At 38.3% G+C, this 24237-nt stretch overlaps 1 protein-coding gene across 1 annotated transcript; it reads left to right on the top strand.

Moving 5' to 3' along the window:
• Positions 1 to 3644: 3644 nt before the first annotated feature.
• MARCOL (MARCO like) lies at positions 3645 to 5790 on the top strand. Its single transcript, XM_058285123.1, has 4 exons — positions 3645 to 3741; positions 4364 to 4777; positions 4994 to 5150; positions 5337 to 5790. Exons 1-4 carry the CDS (start codon positions 3645 to 3647, stop codon positions 5788 to 5790), a joined length of 1122 nt encoding a protein of 373 aa, XP_058141106.1.
• The last annotated feature ends 18447 nt before the right edge of the window (positions 5791 to 24237 follow it).

Here is a 24237-nt window from a genome sequence, read left to right on the forward strand (position 1 = left end):
GTTACATTCAGTGACATTCCTTCCAACTCTCAAAATGAATTATCGGAAATGTTTTTTGGATAATGTAAAAACTGGAAATCTCTCAGTTAGAGAAATGGACAGAGGTAGTTTCAGACAATGTAAATAAAGATAGAGATGCACAAAAGTAGTGACTGATTGAGACAACAGGAAATAGTTTGATGTGGCTAAAGAGAAACAGGGAGAAGAGAATGGGAAAGAAAAGGCATTAGACAGGGAAATCTCAAATGATTGTGAGAGATTGTGAATATTCAAGTTCATGTTCCATAAGGAATATGGTTTCAGGGATAAACCAAGACTGTGTAGTATGATATAAATTGCTTCAAATCCTGGCTCATCTTCTTTCCAGTTGTGTGCTTTTTCGCCATTTTATTAACTTATTTGAACGTCATTTTTGTGATCTGTAAAGTGGAACTAATTGTAATTTCCTGTAGGAAAATATTCCTGTAGGATTATTGTGGATAACAGCATCAACTACCATTACTTAAACTTTTCTAAGGTGTCTGTCCACTTAATATATTTCTCTCAAATTCTCACTTCAATACAATTAGGTTGTCTATATTCAGAGACATAAATTTCTAGCTCAGAGATGTAAATTTCTCAAGGCAATAAATGATCCAAGTAATACATATAAAAATTATAATAAATTAAACAAATTCAGATCTATCTCTAATTCCTACTTGACCAAGCTTGCTTGTACATATTAAAAGGAACTAATGAAAGTAAAGTGGTTTTCACTTTTAGCTGTTATAGTTGGAACACAAGAAATAGTGTTTCACTTTTCATTGAAGAAAGGCACTGTTATTTCAGATTGTTGAATAAAGGGAATATTAGATTCATTCAGTTTAGAAAGATCAACCTGGTAGAAATATGGAAAATGGGTTAGAGGTTAGAAAAACTGTGGACAGCTGCAATGTAGAGAGTTGCTGATATAAGAAATAAGAGCTAAGAAATGGAACTGGAAAAGAATGAGAAAAACATATATATGCTTCAGAGGAAAAACAGTCAGATAACACCTCTCATTAGAACTTCAAGGGAGGTACTGTATTTGTTGTGTACCTCCAATGCCCTGCTAGATTATAATTAGTAGGTATTCAGCAAATAATCATTGAAATATGAAAGGATACTATACCAGATGAAATGATTATATGTCTTTGGAGAGGAAGAAGAAGCAGGAATAAGGAATGTGCACTATAAGATAAAGCAATGCAAAGTACGTATTTACTGTTTGTAAAATCAGAGGAGGAAAACATAAAGTAAAACAAAAAATGAATATAAAAACTTTCCAAATTTTAATTTAAAAATACATGGTTAAACCACATTATGATGCCATAATTACTTATTCTTTTACCCAAAAATCCTACCTTTGGCTTTTATCCTACAAATTTATTCATGTATATAAAAAATGTATATTGTCAATATTTTAATTGAATTATTGTAATAACAAAAGGCAGAAATAAACTAGCTGCCCATTGGTAGAAGACTGATTAAATAAGTTATGGTAAACTCATAAAATGGGATGGTATGCAGCCACTGGAGGAAAAAAAGGAAGGTGCTTGTATTAGTTAGGTTTCTCCAGGAAAACAGAACCAACAATATGTATGTGTATATTTGTATAAAATATGTAAATATTATGAAAAAAATTATAGGAATTGAGTTACATAACTATGGGGATTGGGAACTCCAAATTCTGTAAGGCAGTTCACAAACTGGGAACTCTGATGAGGGTTTTGATGAATTTCCCAAGAGAAGCTGATTGAAGTAGAGATAGAAATTCTTCATTTTGACTGCTGAAATCATTAACTCCCCTTTAAGGCCTTCAGCTGATTGGATGAGGCTTTCTCCTTGATGAAGGCAATGTACTTTGTTGAGTCTAGATGTACTCAACCATAGATGCAATCAAATGACTAATGATTTAAATTTACAAAGCACCTTCAGAGAAATAAGTGCTTGCTTGACCAAAGAACTGAGCACCATAAGCTAACCAACTTGACACATGAACTTAACCATCAGAGTGCTCTTTATGTACTGATAGAGACAAAACTTCCCACATTGTCAAGGGTAAAAACAAGGGATAGAACAGTGTGCAGAGTGTGCTTCCAATTGTGTGGGAAAAGAATTTATCTATGTATGCCTGTAAATATATAGAATATCTCTAGGATAATACAAAATAAAAGTCTGGTAAAGTGATTCTGTCCCAGGAGAGAAAAGGGGTGACTTGGGACAAAAGATAAAGGTTAACTCACTTTATACTCTTTTCCATTTTTGTACCTTTTGAATTTGGTCACATTTGCTTGTATTACCTATTCAATAGCTACAAATAAATAATGAATTCATAGCTTAACAAACCATTTTTTACCATTTCCTACCATCTATATTCTCATTGACTTTTACTTGAAACTAGTGATGGCTAATGAATTATATTTGTTTCCCAGAACTCAGAGAGCCCATGCATATATTCAACTCTCTGCTAAAAGCAATTCCTTCTTTCTTTTCCATTTTTTGGACAATATCCTAGTACTTTTTCATCATCACTTCCTCCATGAAGAAGAAAGGATGCCCCACTCTCTGCTACCTTGGTTATGGACTCTTTACTTTACTTCCTACATTAGCATTGATCATACTGTTATAATTTCCTGTTTATTTGTTTGCACCCAGTACCAGTCTTCTCAGCTTTATGAGGACAAAACCATAAATGTCTTGTTTACACTTACATCTCTAGTTCTCACTATAGTTCTGGAATAGTAATGAATTCTTAAATTATATTTTCATTACACTGAAAGAATGGTGGGATTACACTGACAAATGTCACAGACCACACTCCACTCTATTCCAGTGTAGTAAATCATGTTCTTTACTGCTTAACTCCTGTGCCTAGACAAAGAACTTAACCATCAGCAATGTAGGGTGCCACAGCATGCTGAAATTAACAAGAATCTTTGAGATATTTGATTTCAGTTAAATTGACTTATAGGGAATAGTGGAGTACACTTGCAGAAATATAAAGCAGGACAAAAAGAAATGCAAGTGAAACACTAGGTATAGATGTAGACTCATGCATATTGGAATTATTTAAAGTTCTGTAATTTAAAAAAATTCCCAAGGACACTCATGCAGAAACATTTTTAAAAGGTATGAATAGACATTGGAGAAAATCACAGAATAATGATAAGTCATGAAAAGAGAAAGGAGAGACCAAAATGTTTTTGTTTGTTTGTTTGTTTGTTTTTGGAGGTACTGGGAATTGAACTCAGGACCTTGTAAGTGGGAAACAAGTGCTCAACCACTAAGCTAGACCTGCTTAAAAGAAGTTTTATAAGGAAGCATTATTACACACAAAGTTCAAGAAGCATAAGACCCAATGGAATACCATTTTATTTAACAGCTATAAGGCCATGACATTTACTTATTCATTGTTTTCTAGGTCCTGTTCATTTTGGAATAGAATCAGAAAAAAACATAAAGCAGATACATTTAATTTCATTAGAGATGAGTGGATTTCAAAAACAGTTTGGAGAAACAAATAATTTAGATAAGTTATGAAATGGGTTTTAAGAAAAAGTCATGAGATACCTGTCATTCTTTTGCGAAACTCAACCTTAAAAAAAGTAACCACTAGAGGGAGTATGATTGATGCTGGGGCTTTTATAGGACATGATGGACATGCAGGTGATTTTAAAAAGAAAATACCGGAAAAGTCTGAGAGGGAGAAGAGGAGGTGGGGTATGTGGGAATCCCCTATATTTTTGAAGTAACTTTTATGTAATTTAAAATTTCTTTAGAAATAAAGAGGAGGTCTGAAAAAAAAGAAAATATGTTCTGAAAGAGAACGGAAACTTGTGACTTTGGGAGAGGGGAAAGACGGCCATAGAAAGCAAACAGAGATGGAGGGGAGATGATAGCAAGTGGGCTCGTGCCTGCCAGGCTTTGTGTCTAAAAAGTTGATGTTGGTATCTTCTGTAGGGTGAGGGTGGGGAAATGGGATTGCATCCTGTGGAGAAAGGTTAGAATTGGTATTAAAGACCAGAGTTTCTTTAATACATAAAGTAATCATTTAAATGAATTTGGGGTAGTATGAAGGCCCAGTTCAAATAATTCAGACTATGAGTTACAAAGGAGTGTGCTAGCTTGATGACACAGTTTTTGGAAATCACACATACAGTCAAGAAAATAATGAAGAAAGCAAAATTCTTAGGGGAGAATATGGCAGGATTCTATGTAAATTTTTTTCTAAAAAGTCAAAGAAGCATTAAATATATACTATATCTTGGGGTAGGTGATTTTTATGTTAAATTCTTAAAATTAAATAACTATTTTTATTTTTGTGCTTATGGTATCATTCCAGTGTCTTCAACCCAGATTCAGAAAACGAGTGTTTTCAAATCAGCAGAGATTCCAGAACCTGCACTTATTCTAGAGAAAAACAGTGATACTAATCATCAAGAAAAACAAAAGGAATCAGATAATCAAGGAAATAGTAACACACAGGGCAAATCAGAGGCATTTATTCTGCAAGGGAGACCAGGAAATTCTAACCAGCCAGGGAAACCAGGGACGTTTAATCAGCAAGGGAGGCCAGGAGGTTTCAACCAGCAAGGAGTACCAAGAGCTTGGATTATGCAAAGGAGAACAAGAAAATCCAACCAACAGGGGAATCTGCATGCTTCTAATGAGCAAGGCCAACAGGGATCTTCCAGCCAGCAAGGGAAACCAGGGTTTCCTAGCCAGCAAGGGAAGCCAGGGTCATCCAGTCAGCAAGGCAATCTAGGGTCATCTAGCCAGCAAGGCAATCTAGGGTCATCTAGCCAGCTAGGGAAGCCAGGGTCATCCAGCCAGCCAGGGAAGCCAGGGTCATCCAGCCAGCACGGCAATCTAGGGTCATCCAGCCAGCAAGAAAAGCCAGGGTCATCCAGCCAGCCAGGGAAGTCAGGGTCATCCAGCCAGCAAGGAAACCCAGAGTCATCCAGCCAGCCAGGGAAGCCAGGGTCATCCAGCCAGCAAGGCAATCTAGGGTCATCTAGCCAGCAAGGGAAGCCAGGGTCATCCAGCCAGCCAGGGAAGCCAGGGTCATCCAGTCAGCAAGGCAATCTAGGGTCATCTAGCCAGCAAGGCAATCTAGGGTCATCTAGCCAGCTAGGGAAGCCAGGGTCATCCAGCCAGCAAGGCAATCTAGGGTCATCCAGCCAGCAAGGAAAGCCAGGGTCATCCAGCCAGCCAGGGAAGCCAGGGTCATCTAGCCAGCAAGGGAAGCCAGGGTCATCCAGCCAGCCAGGGAAGCCAGGGTCATCCAGCCAGCAAGGGAAGCCAGGGTCATCCAGCCAGCATGGGAAGCCAGGGTCATCCAGCCAGCAAGGGAAGCCAGGGTCATCCAGCCAGCCAGGGAAGCCAGGGTCATCTAGCCAGCAAGGGAAGCCAGGGTCATCTAGCCAGCACGGGAAGCCAGGGTCATCCAGCCAGCATGGGAAGCCAGGGTCATCCAGCCAGCACGGGAAGCCAGGGTCATCCAGCCAGCAAGGCAATCTAGGGTCATCCAGCCAGCACAGGAAGCCAGGGTCATCCAGCCAGCAAGGCAATCTAGGGTCATCTAGTCAGCCAGGGAAGCAAGGGTCTCACAGCCAGCCAGGGAAATCAAGGTCTTTTTATAATAAAGAAGAAAGAAAAAATGTAGGCAACAATTTGAATGGAAATAGAAAGGAAATTCAGGTTGGTGTTGATATCTATTTTTTCCCCCTTAGTCAACTTACCTCAGCCATCCTATTTTCCAATGCTTGAAATGGTAAACAGAACACAGTGTACCAATTACAAACACGCTGCCATAACACTGATGCATCTGAAAGAGAGGAACTTTGGAGCAGATTATTTTCATATGCAACATCCATGCTCCATTCCATCTCTAATTCCCCTTTATTGTTCTCCACTCCAAACTCCTCGATGTATACTGGGCTGGTTCAGATCCCCACCCCCCAGGTTTAAATTCCATACCCCTTTTCAGCTTATTCATTAGCTATATGTCACTGAAGTCTTCTTTCTAAATCACATTTCTGATATTTCACTCCCCTGTTCAAAATGCTCCCATGTCTCCATGCCTAGAGGATAAAACCCAAACTTCTAAGCATGGCATGTAAGGTTCTTCTTGAACCTTATTTTCATCTACCCTTGTTCATACATGATCATCATCATACAGAGTCTTTTTGTGTTCTACTAATTTTTTCCTAATACCTTATTAGATATTCCTATTACTAATTATTTCCTCCATCATAGAACCTACCTTAATGCTTTGTAATTGACAGTGACTCTGGAAATTCCATTTAATTGTCATATCCAAACAATTTTTTCTGGAACACTTCTTCTACTTCATCATCTGAGTGGAAACCCCGTTTTGTACCTCAGAATCTGTCCTGCGTAACCCTTTCTGTTATAAGCTGGTTGCTCCTCCTTGGATGGTATCAAGTAGCAGGCCCCAAGGGATCTTCATTCCATCTACACATTAATGCAAGCACCAGTATGTTTCTGCATCTTTTTGATATTCTTTTCTAAAACAGGGGTAATAACCCCATCCATTTTACAGAGTATGTATAAATCAAAGGAGTTGATAGGTATGTAAATGGTTGTAAACTCTCTACCACGGAGAGAGTGAGGTATGTTTTAATCTTCCTTAACATCTTCACACTGTAAAGACTAAGCACTGTGTCAAAAAGTCTCACCATTCCTTTAGTGCCTCTACTCATCTGATAGCCAAATCTTCCTTACATTCACAGGCTTCTACCATTCTATAATTCAATTCAGAAGAAATTCCTCAGGAGCTACTTAAATGAATTCTGTATGATCCTGCCTTTTGCATCATTTTTCTTTCATGGGCACAAGCTAAAAAGAACAATAAAAAATGACCCTATTTGTTCTATGCTTGTCAGTATGACTTTTCCCTGATAGCTGTTTTCCCAGATAAAGGAAGGATTTTCTCCGAAGAATTAAAGTGGAGGTGATCTGACATAAAGTAATAACACGGTCTCTGAATTCAGACAGTTCAGGGTTTGAACCCAATTTGGACATTTAATCCATGTATTGTCTCAGGTTTATCATTTAAATGTACTGAGCCTCTATGTCCTTATTATAAAATAGAGCAAAATACACTCTTTCATGGAATAAACTAAAATGCAATGGACTAAGAATATAATTAGTTTGGTCCAATGTTTAATTAGTGATACATGAACAATAAATGTTTGTTTTAATTGTAATTTGAGAATTAAATTTATTTTCCTGTATTTACCGAATGGTCTTTACATTATTACAGACTGGAGACACGAATAGCAAGAACCCAGCTGGAAACACTACATGTCTGTCTATTTACAAACCAGTCTGTGGTTCTGATGGCAAAACCTATGGTAACCTCTGTATATTTAATGAAGCAAAGAGGTAAGATAACTTTGTGGTCCTTTGCATCAAGATATGCTATTTTGATCCATAGGACATAGAAAAATATTTCTTTTCCTATCTCTGTAGTTCTGTCTCAAAAACAGTTTAGCAGTGGTTTGTACAAAGGAAATATATATATATATATATATGTATATAAAGATATTTAACTTTTGAACAATAACTGTAGTCAATTCCTGGGAAAATTCATTTTAGTCAGCTTTTTAAGTAAGGGTAGATTACTCTTCAATAATCCATGTACCAAATACTTATTGACTGTCTAGTGTGTACCAGGCATTGCTTTAAGCACCAGAAGTAAAGTGGTGAGCAAAACATATAGAAATTTCTGCTTTTATGGTGCTTTCTTTTTAGATGTAGAAGAAAGACAACTCAATAAAATATATCAGAAGAAAAAGGGGACTGTGAAGCCTAGTGATTACTAATTTTGGTGACTTTTAAAATATATTTTAATCTTAAATAACAATATTAAAGGCTTGATTTGGTGAGCAATCCAAACTTTTAAGAGTTACACTTTAAGAAATTAGATGACCAAAGGGCTATTTAAAAATAATTCATAAAGTTAAGAAAAATCTCAGCATTCAGAATTTTTGAATATTCAGTCATGAAAGGTATAAATAAAGTAGGAATTATACCTCTGTTCTCTTCTATAGTTTCAGTATTTAACATGTGCTTAGTAAATACAGAAATAAAGAAATGACCTGTAGCCTTAAGAATTAGAAAGGACATTAGATGCCAAATCTCTCATTTTATAATAAGGCCTAGGAGGAAAAATTGGCAAAATGTGCACAAATTCACAGATCATCAGTGTGAAATAGGCAAGCCATAACCTAACCATCTTTTTCCCATGTGATTTAAAAATAACCACATTTTCTCTTGGTAATGGTGATGCAAATACTTGGCCCTTGAATTCTATCATTATTTCTTTTTCAGGTTGAATAACAGAAAACTTAGTATGAATCATGAAGGGAAATGCTAAGCATTTATATCAAGTAAATTGTCTGGAACCTCAAAATCCACTTGCAATTCCTTTTAAACCATGGCTTTCCCTGGAAATACCACTGTGAGCACAGCAAGTGTATTAGAGGTGTGATAGCTTCTATATTATTTTCACATTTGTTCCAGTGCAAATAAACTCATTTCAAGAGTTGCTTCTGATTTCTGGAATTTGTTTTCTAGACGTTTTCAACCCTTGTAGATGTTCACAGGAAATTTGTTACCCAAAACACAATGAAAGCTAAGAATTCTGATCTCAGCTTTATTGCTAATACATTAGGATTTAGGGCAGGGGTTCTTAATCTTTTTTGTTCCACGGACCCCTTTGCCAGTCAGGTGAAAACCATAGACCCCTTACTAAGTCTACATTATACTGTGTGTTATTTAATAAACATATCATACCTGCACCAACACATCCCCACAAGAACAATGTTTTTTTTTTTTGAATTTCAATTCAAGCTCATGGACTCCTGGTTAAAAACCCTTGATCTAGAGTAACTGTGTGTAAACCTTTATACTAAAAGATTCACAGGTTTACATGTGAAAAATTAAGAGACCAAACTAAAAAGATATTGATGCTGTAGGTCTCTGGTAGAGCTAAAGAGTCTGCAGTTTTAAACAGCATTTCAGGTGTTTCTAAGGAAGGTAGTCTATGGACATTCAATATGAAATTTAAGAGTATTTTAGGATGCATTGGTTGACTTCAGAGGGTCCATGAAACCATATGTAAAATAAAGTGTCTGTATTTTCTTGAGATTCCATAGCTCTCATTAGAACCTTAAAGGGATGACCATAAATATATTTTAAAATCATTAATCTATGATATTGAAAGGTAGAAATTTAATCTATTTATTTTTGCTGTGTATTGAGTGTTTCAGAGTTTAAAACCTAGATGATTAAATTTGGAAGGTGTCTCACTGGGGTAGTAATCATGTCGGTTAGCAACACGAGGCAGAACAAGATCCAGCACCATGGCAGAATGAAAACCGTCAAAAGGACTGGATTGCAGAACATGGCATTAAAGGGGTTGAGCAAAATCTGGAGTTCAGCAGTGAATGCAAGTGCTTTTCATACAAGGCGTCAATCATTGGAGCCAGATTTGTCAATAGGGAATTCAGACAGTGGTTGATAGTTGGAATATGTGATCACAGGAACCCAGGCACTGGAATAGAAGAGATGGCCTACCTCAAACTGTAAAGAGACGCTTGGGTATCATACAGGGTAAGTAGTAAAATCTAAGGAGAAGGAAATATTACAGTTGCCCAGTATTCTGTGGAAGGCTTTGGTCTGGAAAAGTGAGGAAGAGAAGAAATAGAGATCTGCAGTTTCAGGGAAATTTTGGTGGCAAGTTGCATCTTAAGGATATTCAATCCCATATCCCACTAACAATGAACAAAATACAGGAATAATCTGGAAAATCCCTCTATATTTTTGGGTCATGGAGTCTAAGTTTCAGCAAGAAACTCAATCCCAAATTCAAACATATAGTATCAAAGTGCATTCTACCCTACATTAGCTCACACCTAGTTTCCCAGTCTGTTTCTTTATGATTTGACTTAATTGAAATTTAAACAGAATGGAGTAACAGTGCTCTACGCAAAATGCTTCATAATAGTAGCAACTCATAAATTCTTTGGAAATGAGGATATTTTCATAGGAAGCATAAAATTTAATCCTGGAAAATATTTCAAGAGTTAAGAAATTATTATTGATGTTCCATAAATTAGCTCGAGTTCAGTTAACTAATTTAGATGTGCCTAACAAATTAGTTTGCCTTCAGACACGCTGACTCCATTGCACAGTGTTTATCCTTATGATTTTTCATAGGCAAGACAATTATTTCTAAAGGTATGAATATATTAGCAGCAGCATTGGTTGTGTCTGAATTTTGTGACTTTTTCTTGGATAAAAGATGTAATAAAGGTCTATAATTACTCAGTTCTTTTTCAACAACAGCAACTACAAAAGCCAGTTATTTCTGTATGTTTTGTCATCTGTACCCTCTTGAGGATATACTCAGTGGTGCAAGCCACATTTGAGTGCATTTGCTATAATCAGGCTGTAATATCAAAAGGACATTTGAAGATAATCACATTAAAAGACGTTATGGAAACTTTCTAATACACATTAGGCATCTTGAGGGGCCAAATTTTGGGCTTTTTTTGTACAAAAAGAAGATACTCTTGGTATATTAGAAAATTTCATGTAAAAAGCTCTTCTTTTTTTTTCTATTTTCTTGATGTGTGTTTTAAAACCATAAATCATCCAAAGAGAACAATCAATGGTTATAAGTGTAATCATGTTTGTGCACTTATCACCCCAGTCAATCCTAGAGCAGTTTCATTATTCCTATAATAACAATAAACAAAAAACAAACAAAACTCACCACCTCTCAATCTCTCTATGCCTTGCCTGGCATATATATCTGCTATTCGTTTTCCTTCTCTCTAATGTATTTGAATTTATATTTGTAAAAACTGTCTTATATATGCAATATCCCTCATATTCATGTTTTACATGGGGTTTTAGTATATTATACAGTCCCAAATTAGTTTTTAGCTTTCCTTCTAGTAATATACTGACCTTAGGCTTTCCTTTTCAACCACTGCCATACGCATACAATAGCACTGTTAGTTACAAACACCATGATATGCTGTCACCATTTATATTCACTTCCAAAGATTTGCAAACAACCTTTTTAACAATTCTGCACAGATTAACCCCCAACTTTCCATTCTCTACCTTCACCCTATTTTCTGGAGACCTATATTCTAATTATTAACTCCATGAGTTTACATAATATATTTAGTTCATAGCAGCACAATCATACAGTATTTGTCCTTTTGTGTTTGGTTTGCTTCACTCAACATAATGTCCTCCAGGTTTACCCATATTTTCACATGACTCACAACTTCATTTCTTCTTACCACTGCATAATATTCCATTGTGTTTATACTCCACAATTTGTTTATCCATTTATAAGTTGATGGACACACTTTTGGCAATAGTGAATAATGCCTCTATGAACTTCAGTATACAGATGTCTATTCGTGTCACTGCTCTCAGTTCTTCCGTGTATATTCCTAGTAATGGTATTGCTGGATCAAAAGACAAGTCTATATTGAACTTCCTTAGAAACTGCCAAACAGTCCTGCAGAGTGGCTGTACCATTCTATGTTCTCACCATTAGTGGATAAGTGTTCCTATCTCTCCACATCCTCTCCAACATTTGCAGTTTTCCTACTTTTTAATAATGGCCAGTCTAATAGATGTGAAATGATACCTCATTGTAGTTTTGATTTCCTAATCCTAGTGGTGTTAACATTTTTTCATGAATTTCTTCACCATTGCATGATCTCTTTGTATATCATAGATATTAAACCCTTATCAGATAGATATGTAATTGTCAAATATTTTCTCCCATTGAATTGGCTGCCGTTTCACCCTTTGACAAAGCCCTTTGAGGTGTAAAAATGTTGAATTTTGAGAAGGTCACATTTATTTATTTTATCTTTTGTTGCTTGTGGTTTGGGTGTAAGGTTTAAGAAAGCATCACCTACCACAAGACCTTTTTTTTTGAGGTTTATTTATTTACGGCCCCCGCCCCCGTTGTCTGCTCTCTGCATCCATTCCATTCACTATGCATTCTGTGTTGGCTTGTCTTCTCTTTAGGCAGCACTGGGAACCAATCCCAGGATCTTCCAGAGTAGGAGAGAGGTGCTCAATCTCTTGCCCCACCTCAGCTCCCTGGTCTGCTGTGTCTCTTATTGCCTCTCCTCTGTGTCTCTTGTTGTTGTATTATCTTGCACCAGCTCTCCACTAGGGCCAGCTTGCCATGTGGGTCAGTACTCCTGCCTGGTCCAGCACTCTTGTACGAGTCAGCACTACTGCACGTGCCAGCACTCTGCTTTCTGCTGAGGCCAACTCTCCACTCGGGCCAGCTTCAGGAGGCACCAGGAATTGAACCCTGGACTTCCCATATGTTTGATCGGAGCCCAATCACTTGAACTACATTGATTTCCTCTACCACAAGATTTTGACAATGTTTTCCTGTATTTTCTTTTAGGAGATTTATGGTTATTGCTTTTATAGTTACATCCTTGATCCATTTTGAATTAATTTTTGTACGAGGGTATGAGATAGGGGTCTTCTTTCTTTCTTTTAGATATGGATATCTTTTTCCAGCAGCATTTGTTGAATAGACTGCTCTGACCCAGCTGGGAGAGCTTGACTACCTTATCAAAATTCACTTGACTGTAGATGTAAGTCTATTTCTGAGTTCTCAATTTGGTTCCATTGGTCAATATGTCTATCTTTATGGCAGTACCATGCTGTCTTTACCACTGTACCTAGGTAATATGTTTTAAAGTCTGGAAGTGAGAATCCTCTTTGTGCTTTTTTAAAGATCTCCTTGGTTATTTGGGGCTCCTCACCCTTCCAAATAAATCTGACAATTAGTTTTTACACTTATGCAAAATAGGCTGTTGTGATTTTTATTGGGATTGCATTGAATCTATAAATCAGTTTGGATAAAATTGACATGTTAATGATATTTAGTCTTCCAATCCATGAAAACTGAGAAAACTGAAAAGGTTTCTTCAGGTTCTTTTAGCAATATTTTATAGTTTTCTGAAAGCAGATCCTTTATGTACTTTGTTAAGTTTGTTCCCAAATATTTTATATTTTTAGTTGCTTTTATAAATTGAATTTTTTTCTGATTTCCTCCTCAGATTGCCCATTAGAAGTGTACAAAAATGCTATTGATTTTTGCATATCAATCTTGTATCCTACCACTTTGCTGAACACGTCTATTAATTCTTGTAGCTTAGTTTGTGAATTTTTTAGGAGATTCTAAATACAGGATCATATCAGTGAATAGTGAAAATTTTACTTCTTCCTATCCTATTTGGTTGGCTTTTATTACTTTACCTAGCTTAATTGCTCTGGTAGAACCACTAACACATTATTGAATAACAATAGTGACAGTGGAAATCCTTGTCTTGTCCCTAATCTCAGCAGGAAAGCTTTCAGTCTTTCACCATTGAGTACTATGTTAGCTGTAGGTTTTTCTTATATGTACTTTTGTATTGAGAAAGTTTCCTTCTACTCCTATTTTTTGAAGTATTTTTATCAAGAAAGGGGACCATATTTTGTCAAATGCCTTTTCTGCATCATTGAGAGGATCATGTGATTTTTCTTCTTCAATTTATCAATGTGGTTTATTACACTAATTATTTTTCTTGTATTGAATCATCCTTCCATAATTGGAATAAAACCACTGGTTTGTGGTGTATAATTCTATTAATATGCTTTTGGATTCAGTTTGCAAGTATTTTGTTGAGGATTTTTGCATCTATATTCATTAGCGATATTGGTCTGTAATTTTCTTTTTTTGGTAGTTTCTTTATCTGGTTTTAGTATTAGGGTGATTTTGGCTTCACAAATGAGTTGGTAGCATGCTTTCTTGTTCAAATTTTTGGTAGAACTTGAGCAAGATTGGTATTATATCATCTTTGAATTATTGTCCAATTCACCTGTGAAGTGATCTGTTTCCAGGCTTTTCATCTTTCAGAGTTTTTTTTTTTTTGTCTTTATTTATTTTTTTAATATTACATAAAAAAAATAGGAGGTCCCCATACACCCTCCACCCTCTCACACCACCAGCCCCCACAGCAACAACCGCCTCCACCATCATGGGACACCCACCACACTCAGCGAACACATCTCTGAGCACTGCCACCCCACATAGTCAATGGTCCACAGTATAGTTTACACTCTCCCCCAGTCCACCCAGTGGGCCATTGGAGGACATACAATGTCCAGTAACTATCCCTGCAGTACCACCCAGGACAACTCCAAGTCCTTTCAGAGGTTTCTGATAGCTGTTTCAATCTCTTCACTTGTGATTGGTTTGTTGAGGTCTCCTATTTCTTCTGGCATCAGTGTAGGTTTTTTGTGTGTTTCTAGGAATTTGTCTATCTCCTTTACATTGTCTACTTTTCTAAATCTTTTTTTTAAAGATACATAAATCACACAAAATGTTACATTAAAAAATGTAAGAGGTTCCCATATACCCCACTACCCATACCCCCCATTCCTCCCACATGGACAACTTCTTTCATTAGTGTGGTACATTCATTGCAGTTGATAAGTACATTTTGGAGCATTGCTATACAGCTCGGGTTATAGTTTATGCTGTAGTTTACACTCTGTCCCAGTTAGTCCATTCAGTGGGTTATGGCAGGATATCTATGTCCTGCATCTGTCCCTGAAATATCATTGAGGACAACTCCAAGTCCCAAAAATGCCCCACTATCACTCCTTTTTTCCCCTCTCCTTGCCTTCAGTAACTCCCATGGTCACTGTCTCCACATCAGTGATATAATTTCTTCCATAGCTAGAGTCGCAATAATTCTATAGTAGAATACCAGTAAGTGCACTCTAATCCTTATTTTATTCCTCCATCCTGAGGACCCTGGAATGGCGATGCCCACTCTACTTCTAACTCAAGAGGGGGCTTAGATTCCACATGGCTGATGGATGGAATTCCCCTGTTTGCAGCTCTAGACTCTCTCAGTTCCCTGGTGTGGTGGTTGACCATTCTAATGTCCCTGTTAGCTGACCTGGGTAAGTCCAATGACCTGGAGAGTAGATGTCGCAATTCTGCTGAGGCTCAGAGCCCAGCTGGTACATGAACAGTCCAGAGATTCAAGTCTCCTGAGCATACACCAACCCCAGCACCAACCACAGACTCAGTAAAAGTGACAAAAGATGCACATGTAGAGGGGTCACATCTGAGTACAACTCCATCACACTCAAATCCAAGGTAGGGTCCACCAACAAGGCACTGAGCTTCAGAGTCATCTGTCATGACTGTAGGACCTGGGTGACTCCATAGCCCTCAGGAGCACCAGTACCTGGGGTTGTATCTACTTTGGCTGTCTCTGAGATCCTGCTGAGATGTGCAGAAGCATGACCCCCTCTGATGACCCCCTGGCTCATTTTGAAGTCTTGTAGCCATATAAACTCCCTTGTCATTACCATTTCTCCCTTTTATTCAAAGTCTTTTTCCAGTTGTATCACCAGTAGTTTCTTTGTAGTAATCCCTCTGAGCCAGAAAGGTTCATCCTGGGAGTCATGTCCCATGCTGGGGGGAAGATAATGCATGTACTTGCTGAGTTTGGCTTAGAGAGTGGCCACATTTGAGCAACATGAAGGTTCTCAGGAGGTAACTTTTAGACACCCTGCAGCTCTAGGCCTAGTTGAAATTTCAAGCACACAAGTTCATAAGCATATTTACCAGTACCAAGGGCCCGTCATTGGCTCATCCTTCTTCACTGGTCTTTGCCCTTGTACTTGGGGGATTGTTGCTGCTCCGTTGGGGACCGCAACAGAGTTTCCCAGAATGGGAACTCAGCACTCCCTCAGTTCTTGTGTAAAACTCTACCCCCTATGTCAACACCCAACGAACATCTGAACTTATCTATATACCTCATATGAATGCCCTGGAGAACTCCCTCCCACCCGTGCATCCCCCATCATTGACACTCCACATCAGTGCACCTCCCCTCTCATAGTTGGACCCCTCTGTGACCCAAAAACTTCTTCAAAAATGAAGTCTAATATGCCAAATTCAATTAATAGGAAAATGAAGTAGTAATGATAGGCTTAAAGATTAGAAATAGAATACATAATAATTTAGAAAAACTAAAATAAAGTAAAAAAATAAATTGGGGTATTAAAAAAATGAAAAATATCATAAAGAAATTCTTTTGATATTTTCCCTATCATCACTGTAATAGGTGTTGTCCTGTATGCACAGTTGCAAGGCAATCTTTTCCATTTCTTCCTCAGTGTCTACATCCCTTTTTAAAAATTATGTCTTCAAAGCAGTTTTAGGTCATAGTAAAGTCACATATAGAAAATAGGGGCCATGGCGTGCGTATTGGCTCTCTCGGCTGGGGACCAGCTTGGCGACGCGCTCTCCTCAGAGCCGCTCACTGCATGATAAAGCCTGGTGCCACCGCCACCGCCCCGTGACGACCACCGCAGGGACTGCTTGCTTCACTGCTGCCTTGGGACCGGCTGTATGATTAGGCCACAATCTTAAATGAGTAAACGTATTCCTCAGTTCTGTGGTGTTCTTGGTCACACATTTATGGAGTTTCTGAAGGGCAGTGGAGATTACTGCCAGGCACGGCACGACCTCTATGCGGACGAGTGAACTGTCGAAAGTCATTACTCCTTTACCTAGAAACCCCCATAAGAGTGGTTAACCTGGACACAGAAGTGTTGAATTGAAATCTGCAGAGCATTTTGCAAGAGTTCTGACCTGGGTGGGGTTAACCTCAGTGCACTTCTTTATATTGCCTCAGTATTACTGGATTGAAGAATTGCTGCTTCTTGTTAGGAGGTTCATTTCATTTCCCATTACTCCCAACTTCATATGCAAAGCACTGAGAATTTCAAGTGGAGTATCTTGAAGTAGACTTCAGTTTCTTTACATCATTTCTGAATTTTTTTTGTCTTTATTTATTTTTTTAATATTACATTAAAAAAAATATGAGATCCCCTTACCACAACTTTATCATAGACTTTGTCCATGTGGGCATTGGCTCACAACTTTCCTCTCCCCCCCCTATTTCTTGTAAGCCTATCTTCCAGTCTCTAGCTCTTTGAGACACCTTGATTTGCTTAATTCTTATCAGAAAGGTCAGGTAGTATTTGACCCTCAATGTCTGGCTTGCTTCACTCAACATGAGGTCCTCAAGATTCATCCACATTATACCATGTATTAGTACTGTATTCCTTCTTACAACTGAGTAGTATTCCATTACATGTATATATCACATTTTGTTTATCCATTCACCTGTTGATGGGCATTTGGGCTGATTCCAACTTTTGGCAATAGTGAATAATGCTGTTATGAACATTGGTGTGCATATATCAATTTGTGTCCTTGTTTCAGTTCTTCTGGGTATATATCCAGCAGTGGAATTGCTGGGTCATATGGCAAATCTATGGCTAGTTTTTTGAGTAACTGTCCGACTCTTATTCAGAATGGCTGGATTCTTCTACATTCCCAGCAGCAGGGGATGAGGGTGCCCATTCCTGTATAACTTCTCCAACACTTGAAGTCTTCTGGGTTGTTTTGTTTTTTTTCCTCTCCTTTCCCTGCTGCACCGCCCCCCCCCCCAAGTTGTCTGCTATCTGTGTCCATTCGCTGTGTGTTCTTCTGTGTCTACCTGCACTCCTGTCAGCGGCACTCAGAATCTGTCTCTTTTTATTGCATCATCTTGCTGCATCAGCTCTCTGTGTGTGTGTAGTGTGTGCCCACTCCTGGGCAGGCTGCACTTTTTTCACACTGGGTGACTCTCCTTATGGGGCACACTCCTTGAGTGTGGGGCTCCCCTACACGGGGGATACCCCTGCATGGCAGGGCACTCCTTGTGCACATCAGCACTGTGCATGGGCCAACCTTATGTTTTTTTGAATAGTCACCAAACTAATGGATATAAGATGGTATCTCATCGTAGTTTTGATTTGCATTTCCCTAATAGCTAGTGATGTTGAGCAACTTTTCATGTGCTTTTTAGTTATTTGTGTTTCTTCTTTGGAGAAGCATCTGTTCAATCTCTTGCTCATTTTTTAAATGGGTTGTTTGTCTTTTTATTTTCAAGATAGAGAATTTATTTATATATGCTGGATATTAAGCTTCTAGATATATGGTTACCAAATACTTTCTCCCATAAACTCCTTTGAGGTGCAAAATACTTTAATTTTGAGGCGATCCCAATTATTTATTTTTTCTTTCACTGCTCATGCTTTGGGTGTGAAGTTCATGAAGACATTTCCTATTACAAGTTCCTGTAGATGCTTCCCTACATTGTCTTCCAAGGTCTTTATGGTCTTGGCTTTTATATTTAGATCTTTAATCCATCTTGAATTGATTTTTGTATGAGATGTGAGATGGTAATCCTCTCTCATTCTTTTGCCTATGGATATGCAATTCTCCAAGCACCATTTGCTGAAGAGGCCATTCTCTCCCAGTTGAGTGGGCTTGGTGACCTTGTCAAATATCAGATGGCTGTATTTGCAAGGATTTATATCAGAACTCTGGATTCAATTTCATTTGTTAGTTTGTCTCTCTGTGTCCATTTGTTGTGTGTTCTTCTGTGCCTGTGTTGTGTGTTCTTCTGTGCCTGTGTTTACTCTCATTAAGTGGCCCTGGGAACCAATCCTGGGACTTGCCATACTGGGAGAGAGGTGATTATTCTCTTGTACCACCTCATCTCCCTGTTCTGCTATATCTTCTCATTTTCCCTCCTCTGTTTCTCTTGTTGCATCATTTTGCTTTACCAGCTTTCCACATCAGCCAGTACTCCTGCATGGGGCAGCTTTCCCACAAGGGGTGGCATTCTCATGCAGGGTGGCACTCATGCATGGGGCTGCATTCCTGCGTGGGCTGGCACTCTGAGTGGGTCAATTCACTGTGTGGCCCAGCATTCCCTCACTGGGAGGCCCTGGGCATTGAACCCTGGCCCTCATGTATAGTACATGGGAGACCAATTGGTTGAGTCACATCCATTTCCCTGTAGTATGTTTTAAAGTCAGGTAGTGTGATTCCTCCAACTTCAGTTTTCTTTTTTGATAAGTCTTTGGCTTTTCAGGGCCTCTTTCCCTTCCAAATAAATTTCATAGTTAATTTTTCCAGTTCATTAAAAATACTATGTAGATTTTTATTGGGATTTGCATTATATCTATAGATTAGTTTGGGTAGGATAGACATCTTAATGGTATTTAGTTTTCCTATCCATTAATAGGGAATATTCTTCCATTTTTTAAAATCTTCTTTGATTTACTTTAACAGTGTTATATAGTTTTCTGTGTGAAGTCTTTTACATTTTTAGGTTAAATTTATTCCTAAGTATTATTACTTGTTACTAATTTCTCCAAGTGTGCACTTAGGTCTTCGTTTTTAGCTCTTTTTTGATGTATGAATTTATGGCAATTAATTTCTCTTTCAGTTCAGCTTTTTCTGCATCCCATAAGTTTTGATATGTTGTGTTGTCATTTTCATTAGTTTCAAGGTAGTTACTAGTTTCTTTTGAGATTTCCTCATTGACCCACTGTTTGTCTAAGAGTGTGTTGCTTAACTTCCATATCTTTGTGCCTAATCTGTTTCTCTGGCCCTTTCAAATTTCCAACTTCATTCCATGTTGTCAGAGAAATTATTTTGAATGATTTTAGTCTTTCTAAATTCATTGAGACATTCTCTGTGACCTAACATGTGGTCTGTCTTGGAGAATGATAGATGTGCATTTGAGAAGAATGTATATCCTACTGTATTTGGGTGTAATGTTCTGTATATGTCTATAAGGTCCAGATCCTCTAATATATTATTCAAAGTCTCTGTTTCTTTATTGATTCTCTGTTGAGATGTTCTGTCTAGTGGTCATAATGGTGTATTAAAATCTCCCACTATAATTATAGAGGCATCTATTCCTCCACTTAGTTTTCCTGGTATTTCCTCATGTATTTGGAGGTGCCCTGGCTGGGTGCATAAATGTTTATGAATGTTCTTTCTTCTTAAAAGATTACCCCTTTAATAATATGTAGTGTCCATCTTTGTCTCTCAAAACAGTTTTGCATTTAAAGTTTGTTTTGTCTGATATTAGTATAGCTACTCCTGCCTTCTTTTGGTTATTGTTTGCTTGTAAGGTTGTTTTCCAGCTGTTCACTTTCAACCTCCTTGAAACCCTGGGTCTAAGGTGTTTTCTTGTAGACAGCATATAGATGAGTCATATTTCCTTTTCCATTCTGCCAATCTGTGTCTCTTGACTGGTGAGTGCAATCCATTAATGTACAATGTTATTACTCTTAAGGAATTACTTACATTAGTCATATTTTCTTTGTTGTTTTTATTTCTCTTTTTGTCTTTTTAGTTGTTCTTACACTCTCCTCCAACTCTGTCTCTCCTGTTTTTTTTTTCTTTCTCCCTACATAACTTCCTTCAGTATTTCTTGAAAGGTATGCTTCTTATTGGCATACTCTCTTGTTTCTGTTTATCTGTGAATATTTTGAACTCTCCATAATTTTTGAATGCCATTTTTGCTGGTTAGAGTATTCTTGGCTGGAAGTTTTTTTCTTTTAGTACCTTGACTATGTCCTACCAATGCTTTCTTGTCTCCATGGTTTCAGATGAGAAATCAACACTTAATCTTACTGAGCTTCCCTTGTATGTGATGGTTCTCTTTTCTCTTGCTGCTTTCAGCATTTTCTCTTTGTCTTGAACATTGGATAATTTGACAGTATATGTTTTGGGGTAGACCTGTTGGGATTTATATTGTTTGGGGTCTGTTGTGCTTCCTGGACATGTACATCCATCCTCAATAGGTTTGGGAAGTTTTCAGCCATTATTTCCCCCAACACACTTTCTGTCCCCTTTCCCTCCTCTTCTTCTGGGATGCTTATAGTGTGTATGTTTGTGTGTGTTTTTTGTTGTCACTCAAATCCCTACGTCCCTGCTGGAGTTTTTCTATCTTTTTATCTATCAATTCTGCTATCTGTTTGATTTCAGATGTACTGCCTCCCACATCACTAATCCTTTCCTCTGTCTCTTCAAATCTGCTGTTATTTGCTGAGAGTGTATTTTTGATTTCTTGGATTATGCTATTCATCACCATCATATCTGCTATTTTTTTTGCTTATGTTTACAATTTCTTCAGTATGCTCTCCTAGTGTTTTCTTAATATCCTTAATCTCTTCCATTCACTTAATTAAGTTGGTCCATGGTATTTGTTTGGAGAGCTTTGATTAGTTGTTCAATATTCTGCAACCTCTTCCTGGTTTTTAGTTTTTTCATTGGATTGGGCCATGTATTCTTGATTACTGGTAATCTTTTGTAATTTTTTGTTGCTGTCTGGTCATCATATTATCTTGATGGATTTGTTCAGTTGAGTAGCTTCTCTATCTAGTCTTGGGTTTTATTTAGGTGCCGTTTTTGTGCATGTATTAAGTTTTCTCTTTGCCACTTTATTCTTATTCTATTTCCTTGTTGTCTAAGTTCCTTTGATAGAAAAAGATTAGGGCCAGGGAAAGCAAAAGAGGAAAGAAAATAAAAAGCATAATAGTAGTATTGGTAGTAAATGTTAGCAGAAGATCTATGTAATTCCTAGGAGAATGAATATTAAATTCATGTAAGCTTGTAGGGTTATAGGAATAAAAAGCAGAATACCTAAAATGAAATGGGACACTGAATATGAAGAAGAATATAGTATGAATTTAAAGGCCAGCATGATCAGGAGAGAGGGAAGGAGGAAAGAAAGGACAATAACATAAAGAGTTAATAAAAGATAGAAAAGAGTAGAAGTGTTAGAAATAAAAATTGGGGGCTAAACAAAGAAAGGTGGAATGTAAGAGTAACAACAGAAGGTGGAAGATACAAAGATGTAGGAAGGAAAAGAGATAACATTGGTAGCCGAAATCAGTACATACAGAAAAGAGGAAAGTGAGGACAAGGAAACACAGCAAACAAGAAACAAGCCAGGAACACCTAATAGAAAAAAGGAAAAAAAAAAAGTGTGGGGGTACAGAGAAAGGAAAGACAAGAAAACAGAATAATCCAGAGAAGCCCTTAAGCAAGGAGTCAACCAAACATTAAGAAAAACCATACTTCCTTCTTATACACCTGTGGATCTTGTCAGGTTCCTGATGTTTGTCAATCAAGTATCCTGCAGTTTTCTCACTGCAGATTTTGATGTGGGTTTTAGTGAGTAAACTAAGTTAAATTATGTAACAAAAATAATTTTTTTTTTTTTAGGAAAAACAAGAGACCCAAAGGAAGCTAACACAAGGATAATGTTTATGTTTTCCCTATCTCAAAGTATCAGCTAGGTGTTTAATATTCCAGCGGGTCACTACTCTAAGAGGAACCAGAAACTGAACCAGAGACCTTGCACATTCAAGGCTGATACTCCTCCACTGAGCCAAACCTTCCTTCTGGGTCAACCTTTTCCTCAAAAAATATCTCTTTCCCAGGGCAGGATTGACTCTTTGCAATTGAATAAACTGATTAGGAATCTCTCCTACCCCCTTCTCCCTTCTTCATTTCCCTTTCTCCCAGGGCAGGAGGAAACCTGTGTGAGAGTTCCCCTCTGAGATTCAAATGGGACCATGATGAACCACCTCACCCTAGAAAATAATGATTCTCAGTCTCTTTGAGAGAGAACATCCACACCTTGCCAGGAACCCTGAAAATGCTCTTGGAAGCCTACAAAGCAGTTCTTACTGTCCCCCTCCCTTAGTTGTGTTGAACAAGACTATTAAATTCCCTGACTCCACCTTCTCCAGACCAATTCCCCCTATCCCAGGCTGTTTAGGTAAATCATGCTGCCTCATCAGAATTGCCTCTCACCTCTTCCTAGTTTCTCCTCAAGCCAGCTGGTGTGCTCCTCAAAGCTCAAAAAGGGGGGTCCAAACAATTGAACCTGCACTCGTTGGACCCCTCTGCATCCTTCACCAGAACTCTCCCACTCTTGGAGTTTGTCTGAGATTGGTAGGGTTTTGGGAATCTTGGAGTTTGGAATTCGGGGAAAGCCAGATTCAGGGAATGCAGGTTCAGGGGTCACAGGTTCCGGAAATGCAGGGTTCAGGGAATGCTGCCATGTGATCAGCATGGTTTGTGGAATGCTGCTGCTACCTGCCCCAGGGGAGGGGCTTAGCCATCCCACAGCTCCAGCCGCAAGTGCCAGAAACCTACAGTTTTACCCTCAGCAATCACTCTTTTTGTTGCATTCTCTCCAGATGGATGCCCAAAAGACTCCTGCTTTGTGGGTTCCCAAAACAGTTCACTCAAGCAGGATTTTGTCCCCACTCAGCCATTTTTTATGTAGGAGAGATGGTGTGGGTGCACTTACTCCAATGCCATCTTGCCCTGCCTCCATATTTGGCATATAGTTGTTCATAGTATCCTCTGATGAGATCTCATTTCTTCGGGGTAAGTGGCAATGTCTCCCCTCTATTTCTGATTTTATGTATCTGTTTCTTCTCTCTTTTATAATTTGTCAGTCTAGCTAAGGGTTTGTCAATTTTCTTTTTTTTTATTTATTTTATTTTATTTTATTTTTTTTATTGACTTTGTAATAATATTACATTAAAAATATATATGTGAGGTCCCATTCAACCCCACCCCCCCACCCCCTGTCCCCCCCCCCAACAACACTCGTTCCCATCATCATGACACATCCATTGGATTTGGTAAGTACATCTTTGGGCACCTCTGCACCTCATAGACAATGGTCCACATCATGGCCCATACTCTCCTCCATTCCATCCAGTGGGCCCTGTGAGGATTTACAATGTCCGGTGATTACCTCTGAAGCACCATCCAGGGCAGCTCCATGTCCCAAAGATGCCTCCACCTCTCATCTCTTCCTGCCATTCCCCATACCCATCAGCCACCATGTCCACTTTTCCCAATCCAATGCCACCTCTTCTATGTGGACATTGGATTGGTTGTGTCCATTGCACCTTTATGTCAAGAGGAGGCTCAGATTCCACATGGATGCTGGATGCAATCCTCCCATTTTCAGTTGTAATCACTCTAGGCTCCATGGTGTGGTGGTTGTCCTTCTTCAACTCCATCTTAGTTGAGTGTGGTAAGTCCAATAGATCAGATTGTAGGTGCTGGAGTCTGTTGAGGTTCAGGACCTGGCTATCACACTGTCAGTCCAGAGATTCAAATCCCCTAAATATATCTTAAACCCCAACATTAACTGCACCTCCAGCACATTA

Source organism: Dasypus novemcinctus, chromosome 2, assembly GCF_030445035.2.
Source record: "Dasypus novemcinctus isolate mDasNov1 chromosome 2, mDasNov1.1.hap2, whole genome shotgun sequence".
NCBI lineage: Eukaryota > Metazoa > Chordata > Mammalia > Cingulata > Dasypodidae > Dasypus > Dasypus novemcinctus.